The following is a 19,291-nucleotide window of genomic DNA, read 5'->3' as shown; positions in this document are numbered from 1 at the left end:
CAATTCTAAAATCGACCCAGTAGGATGACCAATTTAAAGAAGTGGTTTCAGTGCTATTTCTGTTTGTCTGATTTCACAGCAACAATGTACTCTTTCATGTGAATGTACACACATGCATCAAAGCTAAAGAAAAGGGAAATATCAGACTTAACGGGAGGATATTATGAATGCGACATATTATCAGCACAAACAGCCACAGTAAAAATCCATATCACAATATGTATTAAGAGTAGCTCCATCTAGTGGTTGGAAGTGTTACAGTAACTGACTTCAAGCTTTAAAATGAAGTCCTTGCTAGTGACAGGAGGCTTTTATGAAAAATAATTCTGACATAAAATGCTACCTATAATGCTTATTTATGAATGTGCACATAGTAAGCTAGACTTAAGAATAAAAGGACAGAGCCCATGTTACTGTTCTATTCTGTCAAGGACCAGGGAAAGTAACAAACGAATCAAAGCTGATTTCCTTCATAATGCATAGCCATATTTTAGAGCCATATTTGTAGAAACTGGTGTCAATTTGTTTTCTGAGAAAAAAAAGTGATTGAGGAATGGAAGTTGAGCCATATCATACTTTACAAGGACCTAATATTCCAAATGTTTATATAGTTTCATGCAGTTATATATTACATTATATTCTATGTCTAAACATCTGTTGTTTTTTGCACTGACCTTTGTCTTTACCAAGAGGTTTCGTAATCCTCTAAGTATTACGTTGATTTCTAATGGAGTTCCAGGTTACTGCTAAAACATCATTTCCATCTTGTGATGTTACCGGATGTTTTATGGTTTGTTCATTAGCTTTGGTCTCGCTTCTACGTTTCTCAGGCTTCTTTAGTCATGTGACCTGACCATCATTTGCATCATCACTGCTCCTTTTATAGACCTGGTTAACATCAGTGATGGTAAGGGCTCAGACCAAAGCTTATGCACATTTATGCAACTTCTTATTTGAGTTTTATAAAGAGATAAACCTTAGTTGTCTGTCTTCTCTTCCTCTACAGAAAATACACATCTGGTTTAAGACATTTATTGCACACCCACACAATGGTGTAGTCTTCCTGTACATGTTTTAGATGCAAAGTGTTTCACACAAAGGAAACAACAGAACAAAGATTTAAATATAACATCACTTGAGCTTATTGCATTAAATACAGAAAGAGCAAAAAGACCGCTAATAAGTATATTAAAATATGAGCTGCAGTGTAATAAACATGCATTTTATCTGACGACACCCTGATTTTCAAAGTAATTATTTAATTAATGGGTGACAACAAAAATAAGCATAATCTCCAAATCTTTGGTAAACAAGCCGCCAAATTCAACAAAAATATAGTTGTTAAAAACATCACTCTACTTTTAATGTTTTTACATAGAATTTCATGGCTTTCCAAAAATATAACAGTGCATTCATTTGGAGTGTTATTGCAAACTTTGAGACACAATGAGTAACCTCTGGAGTGAATTTAAATACAAAATCTGTACATTGATATTAACCCACCTTAAATACACAGACATTATGACATACATATTTTAGCAGTTTTGTCATTAACTTCAAAATCCTAGTAATAGTTAGCTAACTGGTTAGCCGTCTCCCAAACTGGGACTAGGATCACATCCTTCATATCCTCAGCTGGCTGATGAGGTTAGAAAGCGAGGTGACACTTTCCCTCAGTTTGGAGTCTTCCTCCTGTCCCAGAGACACCCCGGCCAGGCGCATGGAACCGTTTGTTCCCATGATGCACGGCAAGCTGAGAAACACCTCTGCACCTATTCCACCCCAGCCCTAAAAGCAAACAATCAGATTTCACTCAACACATCAAAGGCACATTTAATGTAATGCTGATACTGTGTCAAGTTTGACTACCAACTAAACGTAGTAAAACAGAGAACAACACATGAAATAAGAATGATGCTTTTGCTTTGATAGGGAATGCACAGTGTTTTACCTGAGCCAGCGTGGAGACAGAGTGTGTCTTCATTTTATTTGTCAGGATACTGTTAGTGATGTCAGCGATGGACAGACCGACAGACCATGAGCGCTGACCGCGATTCATCATCTCAAACGCTCTAAAAGCCAGGAAGAAATTGTACTTTTAAAAAAAAAAATCCAGGAGAATCGCAACCACTTTGAATCCCTTCTTATTCTCTACATCCATAGAACCTCCTTTAACTGTGTCAACAAATTCCAACTACATTGAGTCATCTATAGATTGTAACTACTTTACTCAAGGTCATGTTAATTCATGCCAGTACCTGTCTAACAGTGGTTTGGTTGAGCTGGATCCTGCTGCGATCTCCGGCTGCACATTGGAGCTATGCCCAGTTTTACTCATCACGGCAACTGCAAGGCAAACATTGACAAGATTGTTCATGTGCTCCGATTATTAAAAGGGCCCTAACACACATTCAAGTTTAAAGTTCAAGGCTTTATTATCATGTGCAAATTAGCTACAGTGTAGACATGGCAATGACAAATTAAGTCAGAGGCTCCTGCAACAGTGCAACATGAATATATATAGGACATAAAACAAATATCAAGAATGTGAGAAATGTCTCCTTTCTGGCTCACCTTTGTTGTCTGAAAGTTCTCCTATGACCCAGGCTGGTTTGTGGGTGTTCAGGTTAATGTCCAGGATGTGACTGAGACGCTCTGAGTCCAGGTTACACCCCGCTCCGATCACATGTGTCGGAGGCAGGCAACTCTGTCTCCAGGCAACATGGGACATGATGTCCACTGGAATTGGACGAAAAAGAAAACAGAGGTGAAAATATAAAAAACGGGTTGATGAAAAGAGTTACTCCTTTAGGAGGGACTTTTTCTCTGACACTCACCTGGCTGTGAGGCGATAAGCATTACTGCGTTGGGGCTGAGCTGTGCTACAGTTGGAATGATCCCTCTGTACATGTCCACATTATTCTGGACCACGCTCGCGTACGACTGCTCGCTGCTCCATGAGTTCGCGGTCACCACGACGACCCTGGAGCCCGCAGAGGCTGACAAATCTGAAAAAGGAGCGTCATCAGTGTGTGATAGGTCGGCTAAGAGACTCAACTTTCCTTTCTTTTAAACTGTGGGATCTGAGATGATGGTGTATGGTTCCCACAGTCCAGTTACAATCATCACACCTTCTATATTATTCTGAATACTAATTATTCCATTTTAGTATAACTTACAAAGCTAACAAATGCTAAAATGACAGCTTCAAGCATCCTTTCCCCCAATGTCTTTATCACTACTGATGTAGCCAAGGAGGAAATATTGCAATATGTTTTTTCTATGATTGCTCTCTTCATTTGTAATTACTATGCATTTATATGTTGAATCTTGCAAGGCATGTGCAATATTAAACATATATGTGTTACTGTCTTTGGTGCACCTCTGTACTGCCTTGTTTGCTACGTATTGTTTTAGTTAATTGCAGCTGTGTGTAGCATTACTGCCAAAGAACATTTTGAAATGTTATCATTAGTCAACCCATGCACACATCTATCAGCAAATCTCAAGATAAATAGCCAAAACTGAAAGGCAAAGTCTCTCAAGTAATCACAAATGGATACATTGTTTTCTGTTATCGCTCTGAAAGGTCTAAGGTAATGGAGGTTGGGGTTCAGCGACTGTGTCAGAGGCAAGTCATCAGGGATAGCTTTCCTAAGCAAACGTCACCTTTGAAACAACCTGACATCAGTGATGACTCCATTAGAGTGTGACAGTGCAGAAAGTGACGTACCTTTGGATACCTCCACCTTCGGCAGACTGAAAATCTCTAGATCTGTGCTGCCGCCCTTTGTGGAGCTCTCAGCGACGTCAATGAAAACAAGTTTGTCCACTTTACACTGGGTGAAAATTAGAATAAGAACAAATGTGTCAGCATTTACATTTGAGATTGTGACTTTGCAATCCAACATGGTAACCATTCTGACCTTTGATAAAATGCTCATCACCGATGACATTCCTAAATCTCCTCCCCCGATAACAGACACTTTGATATTCTGTTGATCATGTGTTCTCTCACCTGAAATAGACACAAGTTAGGCTAAAAGTTCACAATCATCTGGTTTGTTTGATATGCTGCATGTCAAATGAAGTACCATCATTGATCTGGAGATTAGAAACAAATGCCAGGAGCTCATGGGGGTCTTTATTGTCTACTGTCGTCTTTGAGGATAGGGGAGGGTCCTCCTCAAACTTGGAAATCATCTCAGTCAGAAGACCTACCACGGTGGACTTGGGCTGTTACAGAGAAATAAAACAAAGTCAGTTTTATCCCACAGGCCATAAGACTGCTAAACACCTGAGCTCTGTTAAGTGCCTCGATAAACATTCATCTGTTTGTCATCTTGCAATCTACTTATTTATATAAATAGTTATCACCACAATAAACCGTATTTAATTTCTTCATAATGTACATTATTTAATTTCATATTCCATTCTTGTACATACCATAATCTATTTACATGTATATAGACTTCTTGCACTATTTTGTATTTTTGTATTTTATTATATATGTTGCATTGTTGGAGGAGCTCGGGTCAGAAGAATTTCATTGCCATTTCTACACTGTAGCTTATGTGCATATGACAATAAAACCTTTGAATCTTGAATGCAATTTCAAACTTCACCAAGAAAGTATTAAATCTTACATAATCCCAGTTGTGCAGGCCGGGCAGGTGGAGCCGCCCCTCCTTGTCGACATGTTTGCCCTCTCTGATGACCATGTTGGAGGTGGGTCTCAGGAGGCATATGGGAGGGGTGAAGGGGAAGGAGTCCATCAACCACAGCTGAATGGGAATGTTGTAGGGGCGGCCTTAAAATAGAGACACTGACATCAGTACAAAATAATGACTTCATGATACGTCACAGTTTTCCCTAACTGAGTCTTTTGGCTCTTATAGGTCAGCCTTACCGCCATAATTCACAGGGACGTTGCCAATTAATTTCAGGAGATCTTTTTGGGTGTTGTCACTGAATGCTGGAATTGACAAAAGGGGCACACACACAGTATCAGCAACCAACATATTTGATGTGTGTTGTAGAGGGCTACAAATAGATGAATATAGTGGTAAAAAACATACTGTATGTCCCTGTGGATGGCATCATCTCAGGGTAGATTCGATAAATCTTCTGCAGCTCCTCAACAGCAACATCGTGGAATTTGTACTAAAATACGGGAGTCAAAAAAAGAGACTTATTTGTTGTGTTTTGATGAAGGCTTGCATGTATAGTGAGTGAATGAATGAATGTGTGTATATTAATTAAATAACCTTATAACTGATGGGATGGTAACATGTTTGTAATTATGAACAGGGGAGGAGGAATAACCTACAGTAAGCCTATTTATTTTTGTTATCGTTGTCATTATGCTGTTTTTCAAATTTTATTTTAACATCAGAATGAAGAAATGTCAATCAATGTACTCTCAATAATGTTAAAAACACACTTCAAGGGCTAATGGATCATTCATTTGTATGTTGCTTGTTATAAACACATTCAAGTGTTTCGTTTTTTACCTCATTTATAATAGCAGTTTATAAAGAGATAGGAAGACACTGGGTAAGAATTAGCCTTCAATGGACATCCTTTGACAATTCTGTAACTTCCTCTGACTTTATGAAGCACTGCGTGTAAGGGCTGTGGTTTTATATTCATCATGACTGCTCAACACTGGATTTGTTATGAAAAATGTTAACTAGAAGTTCGTATTCGTCTCACATTGTGCCATATTCCGGTATCGTCTCTTCAGGCTTTGCTAAATTACAGAGCTGGTTCAGCCAGTTGGAGAAGGCTGACAGCAGTTTTGATGGACTGGCCTGCTATGCTAACCGGCACTGGTAGGTAAACATTCTACTTACAAAACACTTTTCAAAGCTGGTTCACTGGTAAACAACTAACCTTGGAGAGGATCCGCTGTATTTTCTCAGAACGGAGGTCCATCTATTGAAGTACAACAAAAACAATCACGTGTTTTTGATTTTAGCCTCCTGACGGGGAACTTCCACTTTGCACGTTAGCTGTAAAAACTAAACTTCCGCAAACTTTGAGCAGTATCCAAGCGAGACGACAGGCCCCGCCCACTCTGTGCGTCATGAACGGCGATTAAAAAGGGAAGGAAAGGCACTTGCATATTTCAACATTTTGAATAAAATATACCCTATTTGCTATTTTTCAAGGCAACTATTCGTTGGTTATGGAATATTACACACATTTTGAAAAGATCTGAACCCTCACTTTTTTAAAACTACTTATTAGTTGTTATACCTTAAATGTATTATACATGAATCTAAATGAAAATCATAGCACTCTTGAATATCTGATTAATGTCACTATTCTTTAAGCGGTTTCTTTATTCAAACTGAAATTGTAAATATTATTCTAAATCAGTTCCTAAAGTACACCTTTTCTCCTAGAGCTGCATTCTCTACTCTAATGTCTTAGCCTTTGAAAAAGGATTGAACCATTTCCATTGAAACCTCCAGAAAGAATATAATAATCTTTAAACTAAAAAGAAAAAGACATTTCCTTTAACAAATTTCATATATTCAAAAAACAAATTTCCACACAATAAATGGCAAAAGAATATTTCATTGCTTTAACCTAAATTCATACCATTTTACAAATGACACTTGTAGTGGTACCCAAGTTCTGTATATATTACTAGGATTGTCGAGAAAACATTAACATAAAGCTAGACATTTAAATAAAACCCTTTAAGCAATCATTTCTCTAAACTCCCTTTAAAAGAGAAACACACAACACATCAAGTGGTAAAGTGTTTTTCTGCATATTGTAATTACTTTACAATCATTTGTTTTAGAAAAATATGCAACAATTTCTGCTGAAAATAGCATTTTATCAACACCTGTATGTTATTGTTTGTCTACAAAATATCACACTTTTCCATATTTATAGTTCTCAGTTCCTTTTAAGAAATGTGAGACTGTTGACCATGTAAACCCGTCACTCAGTGGGGGCAATAAATAATGAAACAGGGAAAATACGAGATCTTTGTCACAGGGTAATGCCTGAATGATTTGTGCATATTTTGTCTTTGACTAACAGTCTTCTCTTTTTCTCTGGGCCAATGCCAAGTGTCGTTCCACAGTTTTTGTCCCACAGAGGCCGAGGTGGGCACAGTCACTGGGCCTCATGGCAGACCTCTCACGGGACACAGCTTTTTAGTTTTTTATTCATCTCAACGAAAATAGGGGCTTCAGTTTTTTTTCCTCTTGGCAGTTTGCCTTTTCAGCTCTTGTAGTTCTCTTTCCTCCTCCTCCTGATCTTCCCTCACGGCCATTCGCAGGCTAAAGTAGCAGAGGGACACAGAAGAAAAATCACATTATATAAAAGATGGTAAATACTACATCTGTATATTTGAGGACTGGAAGTTTTATTTTCGTCTTACGTCCTGGCCTCCTCTTTCTGCATATCTTTCCAGCTGCTTTCCATGAATTTAAGTGCATAGTCACTCTCGTCCGCCTTGTATCTGATGAGGTAAAAAGCAAAAAGTGATGTCATAAAGAACTTACTATACATGGAAAGTACTTGTAAACTGTGTATATTAAGTCAACACTTACTTGTTTTTATCATATCCAAAGATTTCCCTAATATGCCTGGAAATGTCTTGATCTCCTTCTCCCTCGTCAATAAAATCCTCCATTTCTGAGTCATACTCGTCCTCGTCATCCTCGTATTTCCTCTTGTATGCAGAGGTGATTGGCGGTAACCTTGGGACTGGAGAAAACATACAGAAAATAACTTTCAATATTGGCACTTGGACAGTTGCTGAACGTGAAAATCCACATACTGTATGAAGGGGAGATTTGGCCATGCTCGGGGAGGTAGGAAATGCCTAAACTACCCAGCTTGTGATTGGATTATAACTAAGGTTACAAAAGTCAATATTATGGTACAAGGTTGAGGATATTGAAATTAGATTTTGTTTATCTGTGTTGGAAAGATAGCTGTTCTGTGACCCCGAAATAACGACAAAGGCTGCTGATTGTTGCTTACACACTTCATTCAGTTTGGCCAACAAACCCCTTGCCCTGTCAAACTAACCGCCGTACTTCAGGCTACAAAATGTCAGAGGTTGTTTGTAATTTATTATTATTTGTATTTAACCTTTAATGAGTTAAATGCTCTCAATGCTTTTTTGTACCAGATAAAAAGCATTGAGATAAAATCTCATTTACAATGCTGACCTGGCCAAGAAGGCAGCAACGTTACACATTTTTACACATAACACAGACATATAAAATACAGAGAACACAACTAAGTAAACAAAAAAAACTAAACGAAAAGCAGTCACTACATTGTGCACATTTGGGACAGTAAGAAAGGTACTACTTATTACTGCAAGAGCAGCTGGTGGTAAGGACCTCAGACAACTTCAATTTAAAACAGGCTATAGGGACAAGTGCTGTCAGTTTAAGGCGTGATTGAAGGTCATTCCAAGACCAAGGACCATAATGAAAAAGACTCCCTTTTCCAGCCTCAGTCCGCACGGCAGGTACCTGGAACCGTATCCAGGCACTGGATCTGAGGTTGTAAGAGTCACAAACTGGAGCAAATCTGGCACATATGTACAGTGGAAGCTTACCTAAAATGGCTTTATACATTAATAAAAACCAATGCTGCATCCTACGCATACTAAGTGACGACCATCCATTTAGGCTATACAGTTTGCAATGATGAGTCCTATAGGGTGCATTTGATATATATCGCAGTGCAGCATGGTAGAGTGGGTCAAGTTTGGCCAAAACAGTGGGACAGGCAAATCTATAGATTGTATCACCGTAGTCAAGCTGGGACAGGAATAAGCCCGAGACCAACCTTTTACGGGAAGAAGTTGAAAAACAACATTTAAGTCTATTACATTACATTACATTACATGTTACTTGTTAGACGCTTTTATCCAAAGCGACTCACATACTCAATACTGTGGGCAATCCCCACAGGAGCAATTTGGGGTGAAGTGTCTTGCCCAGGGACACAACGACATGCTGACTGCAGTGGGGTTTGAACCTGTGACTCCCTGAACCGAACACCAACGGACAACCCACTGCACCACACGCCTCCCTCCAGTCTATAAAGGAAGCCAAGAGTGGCTCAACGGACAAACTCAACGGAGACGCCATCAAGGGTGTCAATGGAAAGACAAGAGGACGCTGACTTGGGAGCAAAGAGCATTGCTTTGGTTTTCTTACTGTTCAATAGCAGTTTCGAATCAATAAGCGTATGCTGTAGCGTGATAAAATCAGTTTTTAAATTGGAAATGGCCATATCCAGAGAAGGAGCACATGAGTATACAATAGTGTCATCAGCATACATATGATAGGTAGAAAATTGCATCCGATTACAAATATTGTTTACATATAATAAAAAGAGCAAGGGCCCCAAAATAGAGCCCTGTGGAACTCCCTTCTCCAAGGTGATAGGGTCAGAGACAGTACTACCCAACCTGACACATTGAGTACGGTCGGTTAGATAACTTTGAAACCAGCAAATGGCGTTATGACCTAAACGACACATCAACATAACATTAGACAGAATGTGATGTGTGATCTACAGTGTCAAATGCTTTGGCTAGGTCAATAAACAATGCAACACAAACACATTTTTTATCCAAAGCAGCCTTAATATCGTCTAAGACTTTCAGACTGGCAGTCACAGTACTGTGCTTTGATCTGAATCCAGATTGCATAGGGTGTTGTGTGAATTTAAAAAAAGTTTTAGCTGAGTAGAAACTAGGGACTCAAGAATCTTTGATAACACAGAAAGATTTGAGATGGGTCGATAGTTATTCAAATCAGTGGGATCACCAGCTTTTAAGAGCGGCGATACAAGAGCTTGCTTCCACACAGCTGGCAGTGTGTGAGTAGACAGAGAGAGATTACAAATATCAGTAACTGGTTGAGCTATAATCTGAGCTGCAATTTTTAAAAAGAAAGGATCTAGGCCGTCAGGCCCGGCAGACTTTTTAGGATCAATTGAGTGCAAACCGTGTAAGACTTCAGAGACCGAGAAAGAAGCGAAATCAAAAACAGGGGAGTTCATCTCTTGACTAGGGCTGTGAGTACGACCAAGCAGAGTCATGACTTTGCTCATCAAAAATGTGACCAGCCTTTTTGAAGTGAGCATTAAACATATCATTTGTATCTGAAATAAAAGAATCACTGACCTTCAGTTTTTGAGGGAAACTAGAAACCTTCTTGTTCTGAAGTGATTTAATTGTTTTCCAGAACTTAGAATGGTCATTAAAACAATCAGTGGTTAAGCTCAGATAGTAATCAGCTTTAGCTTTTTTAATAAGGGCTGAACATTTATTTCTGAGGACACGAAAAAGAAGCCAGTCATCACTAGTGTTCGACTTTCTGGTACCACTTTACAATAAGACTACCCTTATAAAGGATTCATAAAGGGTTTATAATTAGGTTATTAATTAGGTTGTAAACACTTTATTTATCATTAAGAACCATTTATAAACCAGTTCTAACGTAGTTTTCATACATCAATACAGGCTCACTATTTGGCAAGATGACTAAGCCTTATATTGGCACTAGCTTACTTCGTCTTCTTCATCAGCCATCATCCTTGGTATCTGTAGTTCACTGAGTTGATTCCCCCCCTTCCATCTTGATGTTTCTTGGCATCTCTTTATGACCATTTATTTATGAGTTACTAACATTTATAGTTGCCAAAAGGGAGCCTTATTGTAAAGTGTAAAACACATTCCCATTTATTAATGAGTTACTACCATTTCTAATAAGGCTTAGCAGTACAGATAAATGTGGGCTCACTATTTGGCAAGCAACCGGTCACAGTTGCCCTGTTTATCTCATGTCTTATAAAAGCTTATTAAGGATTTATAAAGTGTTCACAACCTAATTAATAAATGAATTACAAACTATTCGTAAACCCTTTATAAGGGTAGTCTTATTGTAAAGTAGTACCGACTTTCTAGCTAAAGACCATTGCTTATTGCGATCATGAATGAAATCAGATAATTCTCTAGTAAACCATGGAGTGTTCCTATTCTTAACTCTGAATTTTCTAAGGGGGGCATGTCTATTAATAATCGATAAAAAGTTATCAATAAAGAATTGGACCGCAACATCGACAGATGGAATTAATGCTATGAAGTGCCATTTAACCTCCGCCAGATCGTGTAGGAAAGCCTGCTCAGAGAAGTGTTTGAAGCAGCTCCTGAGCACAATAAGGCCCTTGGCTTTGGGCAACTTATGGCGCATTTCCACCACACGGTCGGCCTCGGCCACGCTCGGTACTGCTTGGCCGCGTTGGGCCTTAACAGGGCCGGCTCACTTCATGCTGCGTTTCCATTACAGTTTAGGAACTGGGGTAGTTACTATAGTAACGCAGTGTAGGTGGAGCCGTGACGTCATCTTCAATGAGAACCCCAGAAAAACAAAACAGCCGTTAGCTGTTAGCACTCAGAGCTCACAGCTCCTTATATATGTTCAGAAACTCGACAAAAGTTAAACAAGTACACACCACAGACTGCCTGTGTCATGGTGAATACAGTCGCTGCTTTATTTATGTCTGTATAGGCCGTTGTTGTGAGTGTGGACGGTCGGAGCATATACTGCGTTAGCTTAGCCAATCTCCATCTAGAAAACACGCATTTTAAAAGGTTTTTCGCCTGCCGTCTGTCTGCAGACTTGCCAAAGCATTAATTCATGGTTTTTACTAACCGGTATCAGTATGTTGTTACTTCGGCATCATTTTGAAACGTGTATTACAATTAAATCACGGTCAAATATGTCCATCTTGTTGTAGTTGTAGCCCCCTTGCCAGCGATCCTCTCTCTAGTTTAGCATACTCAGCCCGACTCAGCCCTGTTTGTTGGCCCCGATAGAACCACAATTTTGTCGGGCCAGAAAAGAGGTGAAAAAGTGGCCCCGGGCCGGGCCGGGCCGTAACTAGGCCTAGTGGAAGCGCAACCAAAAACGGGCACGGCACGACACGGCACGCTTAAACCGCGCTCCGCGCCATGGTGGAAATGTGCCATTAGTGCTCTTAACGCAAGCAATAGTGCAATGGTCGCTGATATCATTAGGAAAAACACCAACAGACACATACTTATGAGCTGCATTTGTTAGAATGACATCTATAAGGGTATCGTTATTGTAAATGAAAACATGCATTGTTTTGCAATGTTCATAGTAGTAGTGTATGGCTAACTGGGTATGTGTGTTATGAGCTATTACCAGGGTTCTTACACCTTTTCCAAAGTCAAATTCAAGCACTTTTCAAGCATTTTCAAGGTGCATTTTCAAGCTTTTCAAGCATCTTACAGCTGTTGTAAATTACATATTTATATACACATACTTAAACTCAAATGATTATTTCCCTACCTCACATGAAATCAGATGTTCTTTATGCTATAAACAACCAAATGTGTGTTTCATAATAGCATTCTATATGAGGATGAAAAATGTAAAATGTTAGAAAAGAAAACTAAGTTTAATATTTCAAAATGAGTGACCCATCTGTACGTAGACTGGGCATCCCATATAACCTGGCTGAGCCAATATAAAACAATCAGCCAAATAACTTTTCAATATATTATTGATTACTATTTTTGAGGTACTTTTAGGTTGGCAGTAAACACAAGTCAGAGGTAAATGGTGTACTTTGACTCCACTACATGTATTCAATACCTTTAGTTACTTTACAGATGTGGATGAATGATGTGAAATATAATCAAGTGTTAAATCAGACTTTAGTTCCACCTGGAGTAAATTCACAAGCTACTCTGTAGTATACAAAGTCATTCAAACTAGCTGCAACTTTACCAGCTTTGATAACACTTTCATGATCAATCATTATAAAACATATCATATACAATTATTAGGGATGCTCCGATCGCCAATTTTGGAGCCGATCGCCGGAATCAGTATCGGCCGATACCGATATCGCTCTCTTTTCCTCTCTCCCCCTCTCTCTCTCTCTCCTGACAGCCCGTCAGTATCTCCTGCAGCTCACTGATCCAGTAATGAGCGACCCGACAGTGAAGAATAAATATATTTATAACTAGTTTAACTTGTTCCAGAGGTAGATAAAATAGCTAAGTGTGTTAGGTCTAACTCTTAATGTGTGTTCTGCTCCGCTCACCGGTCCGTCACAGCGGGTGGAGCTGCAGGATTTCTGCTTCACACACACGTTGCATACCGCTATTTTATTGTCATTTTCGGACACTTAAAATACTGCCTAGTGAAGCCATTTTGGCGAGCTTGTTTTGCCGCGCACAGAGAAAAGTGTCATGTATTTTACATGCAACGATAGCCTAATCTAAAACGCTCTACGATGGCGTACCTTTCGTGTGGTGTGTGGCTCGTCAGCGCAGACTCTCGCATCGTTATTGTTGCACACTTTGCAGGAGGCTACTCTTGGGCTTCGCTTGACCCTCGTCTTAGCCATGGCTTGTATTTGTCTTCTGCTAGCCAACGCTCGTTGAAACGGCAACCTCCTGGCATACTGTCATATATCACTCTCATCAGAATGCCCAGGTCACACACGTAACAAAAACACTTGCCGGTCACGCGCATTGCGCGGGAAGGCCGGAGCGGAGCTGTTTTATGTAAAAGTGAAGGAATTAAGCGCGCTCAAACTTCTTTATTTTCTTTTAATCTAAAAAGCAAAGTAAAGCATTTACAATTTCAAGCACTTTATCCCAAATTCAAGCACCATTCCCAAAATTCAAGCACTTTTCAAACCTTGAAAACACCTCGTACAATTTCATGCATTTTCAAGGATTTCCAGCACCCGTACGCACCCTGTATTACGTGCTTAAGGTTTATTTGTATTGTGTATATAGTACAAGGACATTTGTGTTGATATCAACATGAGCACAATCAATAATTTCAAATTATGAGTGACGATAGAAATATTTTGTATGTACGCAGAGCGCGAAGTGATGGTTTTATTTTCTGATTGTATCAAGCCATTTCCTTAAAACTAAAAGCTGTGCCCAACAACAGGCTGGAGATGGATATGTTGCTCTTAACCAGAGCTTGAATAGACTGGCAGGTAGAAGGGGTTTACTTTGATAAAAAAAAAGCCTGTTCTCAAGAAGTCAAGTGCAGTGTTTACCCAACCTGTACCACTGCTGTGATTTTAACACATTTGAGCAAGCACTTTTGCCAGAGTCCACCATTGTCTTTAATTACATATTATGATTCCTGCAGTAACCTAAAAGGAACTTTAGTTTCAGCAATACTACTGTTAATATCTTTATCCTTGATAGTACCTTTTTCTCTGCACATTTTTATACTGTTGTGTATTCCTTAAGTGACAAGTCCAGTTTTTGGCTAATTTGATATATTTTCACTATTTTGCCATTTTTTTCAATCTTGCATTTTGTTTAATTAGCATTGATAGTTTCTTATACACAAATGTTGCACTGCTTGGAAGTTTGAAGCATCCACATTGTACTACGCATGTGTGACACGTGACAAATGAAATCTCTTGAATCTTGAACACCATTATCTTCCCTCAGATTATTACCTGGTGGTCTGTTCATCCCGGGTCTCTGTTGCATGCCTGGTCTCTGTTGCATCCCGGGTCCCTGTTGCATCCCTGGTCTCTGCTGCATGCCGGGTTTCTGCTGCATGCCGGGTCTCTGCTGCATCCCGGGTCTCTGCTGCATCCCGGGTCTCTGCTGCATCCCGGGTCCCTGCTGCATGCCGGGTCTCTGCTGCATGCCTGGTCTCTGCTGCATGCCTGGTTGAGGAGGGACTCCTGGTTTGGGCCCACCAAAATTCTTGGATGAAATGGTCTCGGACACCACAGTGCACGTGGATTTTCCAGGACCAGATCCAACGCTGCCCGAGGGCCGTCCAGATACTGGTCCTCCACTGTCAGGCCGAGCAGGCCCCGTCCCTGGCGGTCGGGGTCCACCTCCTCTTGGGGGACCATTTGGGCCACTCCCACCAGGCCTGGCCTGTGGGACACCAAGAGCTTTTGCATGGAATGTGCCTCCAGGCCTTGACTGGGGCTGGCCCCCTGCCTTAGGAGGGCCCCCCGAAGAAGGTCTCATCCCTGAATTACCACTTGACTTTCCAGCAGAATTAGTTCCAGGCCTCAGAGGTTCTCCCTTTCCAGACTTGTTTCCTCCGGCTGAAGGTCCTTGCTTCACACCCTGACTGGGCCTGTTCTGTTGGGAGCTCCCCTGTTGAGATCTTTGGCCTGATGTAGATGGACCAGGAGCCCTGGTCCCAGGAATGCCTGAGGGTCTTGATGAGCTTTCTTTTTTGGGGATAAGGTCACTTGAGGCACTTGATTTGTGGCTGGATGAGGGCTTGAGCCCCCCTTGTTTGGCTGAAACCTGAGACGATGAGCCCTTTGAAGGAACTTTACTGTTTGTGGCACCAGAAGAACTTGATGAGGCTGCCTTGGATCGGTCTCTATCACTGTTAGACATCTTGGATCGATCTCTGTCACTGTTAGACATCTTGGATCGATCTCTGTCTCTGTCATTAACAGAGGGCCTAGAAGAAGAGTGGCCTTTATCACTAGAAGATGTTGGATGCAATTTCTTCGCTGAGCCACTGGGCAAACTTGGCTTTACTGAGGAGTTATTTTGGGGTTTACCATTCTTCTGCTCCTTCTCAGAAGTGTTTTTCCTCATTGAACTAGAGCTAGATTGAGACCTGCTGTCTCTGTCTCTTTCTCTCTCCGTCTTTGAGTCTCTGTCCATTTTCTTAACCTTGCGCTCCAGCTCCCGCTCCCTTATCTCTTCAGCTGTTCGGAGCCTATCTTCTTTTTTCACTACCTTTTTTACCTCAACTGGCTCAAACTGCTTCTTCTCTGCCAATTTGAGTAACTCTGCAAAGTTCAAGGGAGGTGGAGCAGGCTTTTTAGAGGATTGCTTGCTACTACTACTACTGCTCTTGCTACTAGCACTAAATCCAGGGGTTTTTGCAGGTCTCCGTGGTTCTGGCTCCTGCTCCGACTCTGAATCTGAAGGCTCATACTCATAATTATCCTCATCCTCTGGGTCAATGGAGTTGTTCGTAAATCCTTCGCCATTCATTGCTCTTTCTTCCTGCATTTCTTGTTTTGTTCTCCTCTTCTTAGGCAATTCTACAACTGGGACGCCATTGTAGCCTCTGAAATTGTCTTTGGTTCTGGAAGCCATGGCCCGGGCTTTACGGTCCGACTTCATTTCAACCCTCTTCTGTAGTAGTTCATCCTTCTTTTTCTTCATTTGAATTTCTGGATGAACACAAAAAAACATCAATGAAGAATGTATTCTGTAATGGCTATAAAATCACTGTTATAACGTTAACTTAGCGTTACCTTTCTTTTTGTGATCAATGGTTTGCTTCTTCAAAAGTGCCTGCACAGCACTAGGATCTACACCTCTCGACCGTGGGACTTTTTTCGGTGGTCCAGTTTGTAGACTGTATCTTTTCTGCTCAAAGAAGGACACAAAATACATGAACATGTACAGCATATTGAATATAAAGTAGTGACACGTCTCTTTACTATTTGAATCGTTTAGAGGTCTTAGTTATAGGGAAATACGATGTAATTACCCACATATGTTGGTCTAAATATAACTTTAGATTGGAAATATAAAAACTTGACAAGCTTACAGGTTTAAGTAAACATCTGCCTAGCAAGCAGGCTCACGAGGGTGGAAGTTAGCAGCTAGCTACATTATCAAATCCTCTCTGACAGATGAGCTGGCATTTGTGTGCTCAGAAGATTTGCCACAAAACACAAGTTTACTGATAGGAATGAGTAAAGACATTTGACCTACCTGGACACTGCTGAGGCCCTGGTTCTGAGAGGCGAGGTCTAATATATTATCAAAGTCCATCTTTTAGACTGATAGTGATGAAGCAGGCTGTCAGAAACGAATCGAGGGATCAACCAGGAGTGTTGATTGCTAAAGCTAACGCTAGCGTTTAGCTTCCAACCCAGGTAAACTCGCTCGAGATTCAGCGTTACCAAACGACACCCAAATAGCTATAAGGATAACACTATTTCAAACAGACTCCGTGGGAATAAATACTGTATATCAAACCGTTAGAGATATTTTACTGCATTCGATTAAGCTAGCGAAGTTAGCGTTAGCTAACCATACGTTTACTGACGTAAACTAACGTTAGCAAACCAAGAAGCCTGAAAATACGAACTTTTAAACTGATACAACCCAGCAAAATCCATCAAAAATGTTCATACGAATAAAGCCTAAAGATAGAAAAACACTAAAAACTCAGCCATAATGTTACCACGGGTGTTGGTAGGTAGAGACTAACGGTGTGAAAGACAGAAGAATTAAAGGTCCAAAGATGACTCTAAGGAAGTGAGAGGAGTCCCTCCTGCGCGTTTCCGTCTTTGTTAGATACAAAGAGTGAGTAGTTACAATGAAGTCCATTATGTTTTCAGTCCTGGGATTTGATAGTTGCAAATCAGAATAAAACAAACGCTTCATTTTTTTTAATTCAAAACATATTTTTGTTTGACAAATGTTGTCGTTAAATGTGTAAAAAGCGACTGGTTGTTGATAGCGTAAAAATCATTTGGACAAATGCAATACAACGCAAGTTTACATTAACTGGCCTAAGTGGAATTGAGTTATTTACATTTTTTATTATTTGTAGGCATGTGTGAAATCAGTACACACAATAAATTGTACTCGAGAGTTGTAACATAGTTGCCCAATTATGTCGTATAGGGCTTTGGTGTAAATGCACGCGTAGAGGGGATATCTGTCTTGAGAGAAAACAAAGGTTAGTAAGGTCGGAAAATCACTTTCATCGATAAGTGGAATTGATTTTATTTGTTTGATTAGACAAAGTAGGCTAGGTACAATATATTAAACATAGTTTTGACACTTGAACGATTAACAAAAATGGTTCTGAAAAATATTTTGACAAAAGGGTCATATTTAAAATTATTATATTTACAGGATCACACGCAAAAGTAAATGTAATTACAGACAAATGATTTAACAAGATTGGCCTCTATCACTAAATGCCTATGTCTGATATATCTAAAGCCAAGGATGTTTGACTCTTGTTCTTATTATACATCCATGGTTTGATTTCACATTTACTGTAGTTTCACTTCCGCTTTCCCCCTATGGTTTCTTTACGTAATGTCCGGCCAAAAATAAGTTAGACACTCGTAGAGCCACAAGATGTCGCTACAATTGTGGATATTCTTCTTTATTTCCCTGAATGATACTGTTATATTATTCTAAGGCAATTACTAACAAAGCCATACCAAACCGTTTTAACTTTATAGTTTCCAGTGGACAGGGCTGATTTAGCTTACTGAAATAAAAGTAACCCTATCATAATCTAAGAGTAGGGCAAGCTACTCAATAAAGTAAAGATCCTGCATTTAAAACTGCATTTTTACAAAGTTGCATAAACATGATTTAATATAATATCTTTACGTAATGTCCGGCCAAAAATAATTTAGACACTCGTAGAGCCACAAGATGTCGCTACAATTGTGGATATTCTTCTTCATTTCCCTGAATGATAGCCTACTGTTATATTATTCTAAGGCAATTACTAACAAAGCCATACCAAACCGTTTTAACTTTATAGTTTCCAGTGGAGAGGGCTGATTTAGCTTACTGAAATAAAAGTAACCCTATCATAATCTAAGAGTAGGGCAAGCTACTCAATAAAGTAAAGATCCTGCATTTAAAACTGCATTTTTACAAAGTTGCATAAACATGATTTAATATCGGCCTCCCTGAGCAAAAGTCTAGACAATCATGCAGAATGTTTTTTAGAATAATATTATTTAATAAATCATATTGCATAATCGTAGCACCCACACACAAATTGCAGCTCGTCTATACTTATTGTAATTTGTAGTATTGTACCCTTGTTTGGGTATACATTTTGTATCACATTTTACAAGCTGCATTTTTTTTTAATTGTAGTGTTGATATTTAAGTTGAAAAGAAACTTACATTTCTCCCCCTGAAATGTGGAATCTAGATTTCTTAAGTAGTGTAAATAATAAATACTCCAGTAAAGTACAAGCACATTTGACTCAAATTGTCATTTCTTGGACCAGAAATGGTTTCCTTCAAGGCATAGGGAGTTTTTCCATTTGACCACTTCTCCAGTTGGTGACCCACAGAAAGAAAAAAATAAATTATGTTTGTGTGTTTTGTATGATATTAGTCAGTATGTAAAAACGTACAGCTTCCAATTTAGTATACATTTTGACGTTATATTTTACTTAATTTAATTTGAATGTAAAAATGTCCCATGGTTTCAGTTGTACTAAA

At 39.6% G+C, this 19,291-nt stretch overlaps 2 protein-coding genes across 2 annotated transcripts; both read right to left on the bottom strand.

Annotated features, from left to right (window-relative positions):
- Positions 1 to 1,018: 1,018 nt before the first annotated feature.
- Positions 1,019 to 6,057, bottom strand: uevld (UEV and lactate/malate dehyrogenase domains). Its single transcript, XM_034141601.1, has 12 exons — positions 5,896 to 6,057; positions 5,079 to 5,163; positions 4,910 to 4,975; positions 4,647 to 4,810; positions 4,095 to 4,236; positions 3,927 to 4,018; positions 3,734 to 3,839; positions 2,838 to 3,008; positions 2,575 to 2,739; positions 2,259 to 2,346; positions 1,952 to 2,072; positions 1,019 to 1,788 (listed from the first exon to the last, which is right to left on the bottom strand). The coding sequence occupies exons 1-12, from the start codon at positions 5,935 to 5,937 to the stop codon at positions 1,624 to 1,626; spliced, it is 1,407 nt and encodes a 468-aa protein (XP_033997492.1). The 5' UTR covers positions 5,938 to 6,057; the 3' UTR covers positions 1,019 to 1,623.
- A 772-nt stretch (positions 6,058 to 6,829) lies between these two features.
- Positions 6,830 to 17,318, bottom strand: spty2d1 (SPT2 chromatin protein domain containing 1). The gene is made up of 6 exons (XM_034141950.1): positions 16,790 to 17,318; positions 16,324 to 16,438; positions 14,530 to 16,239; positions 7,578 to 7,734; positions 7,406 to 7,486; positions 6,830 to 7,304 (listed from the first exon to the last, which is right to left on the bottom strand). The coding sequence occupies exons 1-6, from the start codon at positions 16,847 to 16,849 to the stop codon at positions 7,214 to 7,216; spliced, it is 2,214 nt and encodes a 737-aa protein (XP_033997841.1). The 5' UTR covers positions 16,850 to 17,318; the 3' UTR covers positions 6,830 to 7,213.
- Positions 17,319 to 19,291: the final 1,973 nt, after the last annotated feature.

The sequence above is a fragment of the Trematomus bernacchii genome, unplaced genomic scaffold (genome assembly GCF_902827165.1).
Source record: "Trematomus bernacchii unplaced genomic scaffold, fTreBer1.1, whole genome shotgun sequence".
Taxonomy (NCBI): domain Eukaryota; kingdom Metazoa; phylum Chordata; class Actinopteri; order Perciformes; family Nototheniidae; genus Trematomus; species Trematomus bernacchii.
The sequence above is the reverse complement of the archived record's forward strand: the minus strand, read 5'-3'. Positions and strand labels throughout refer to the sequence as shown.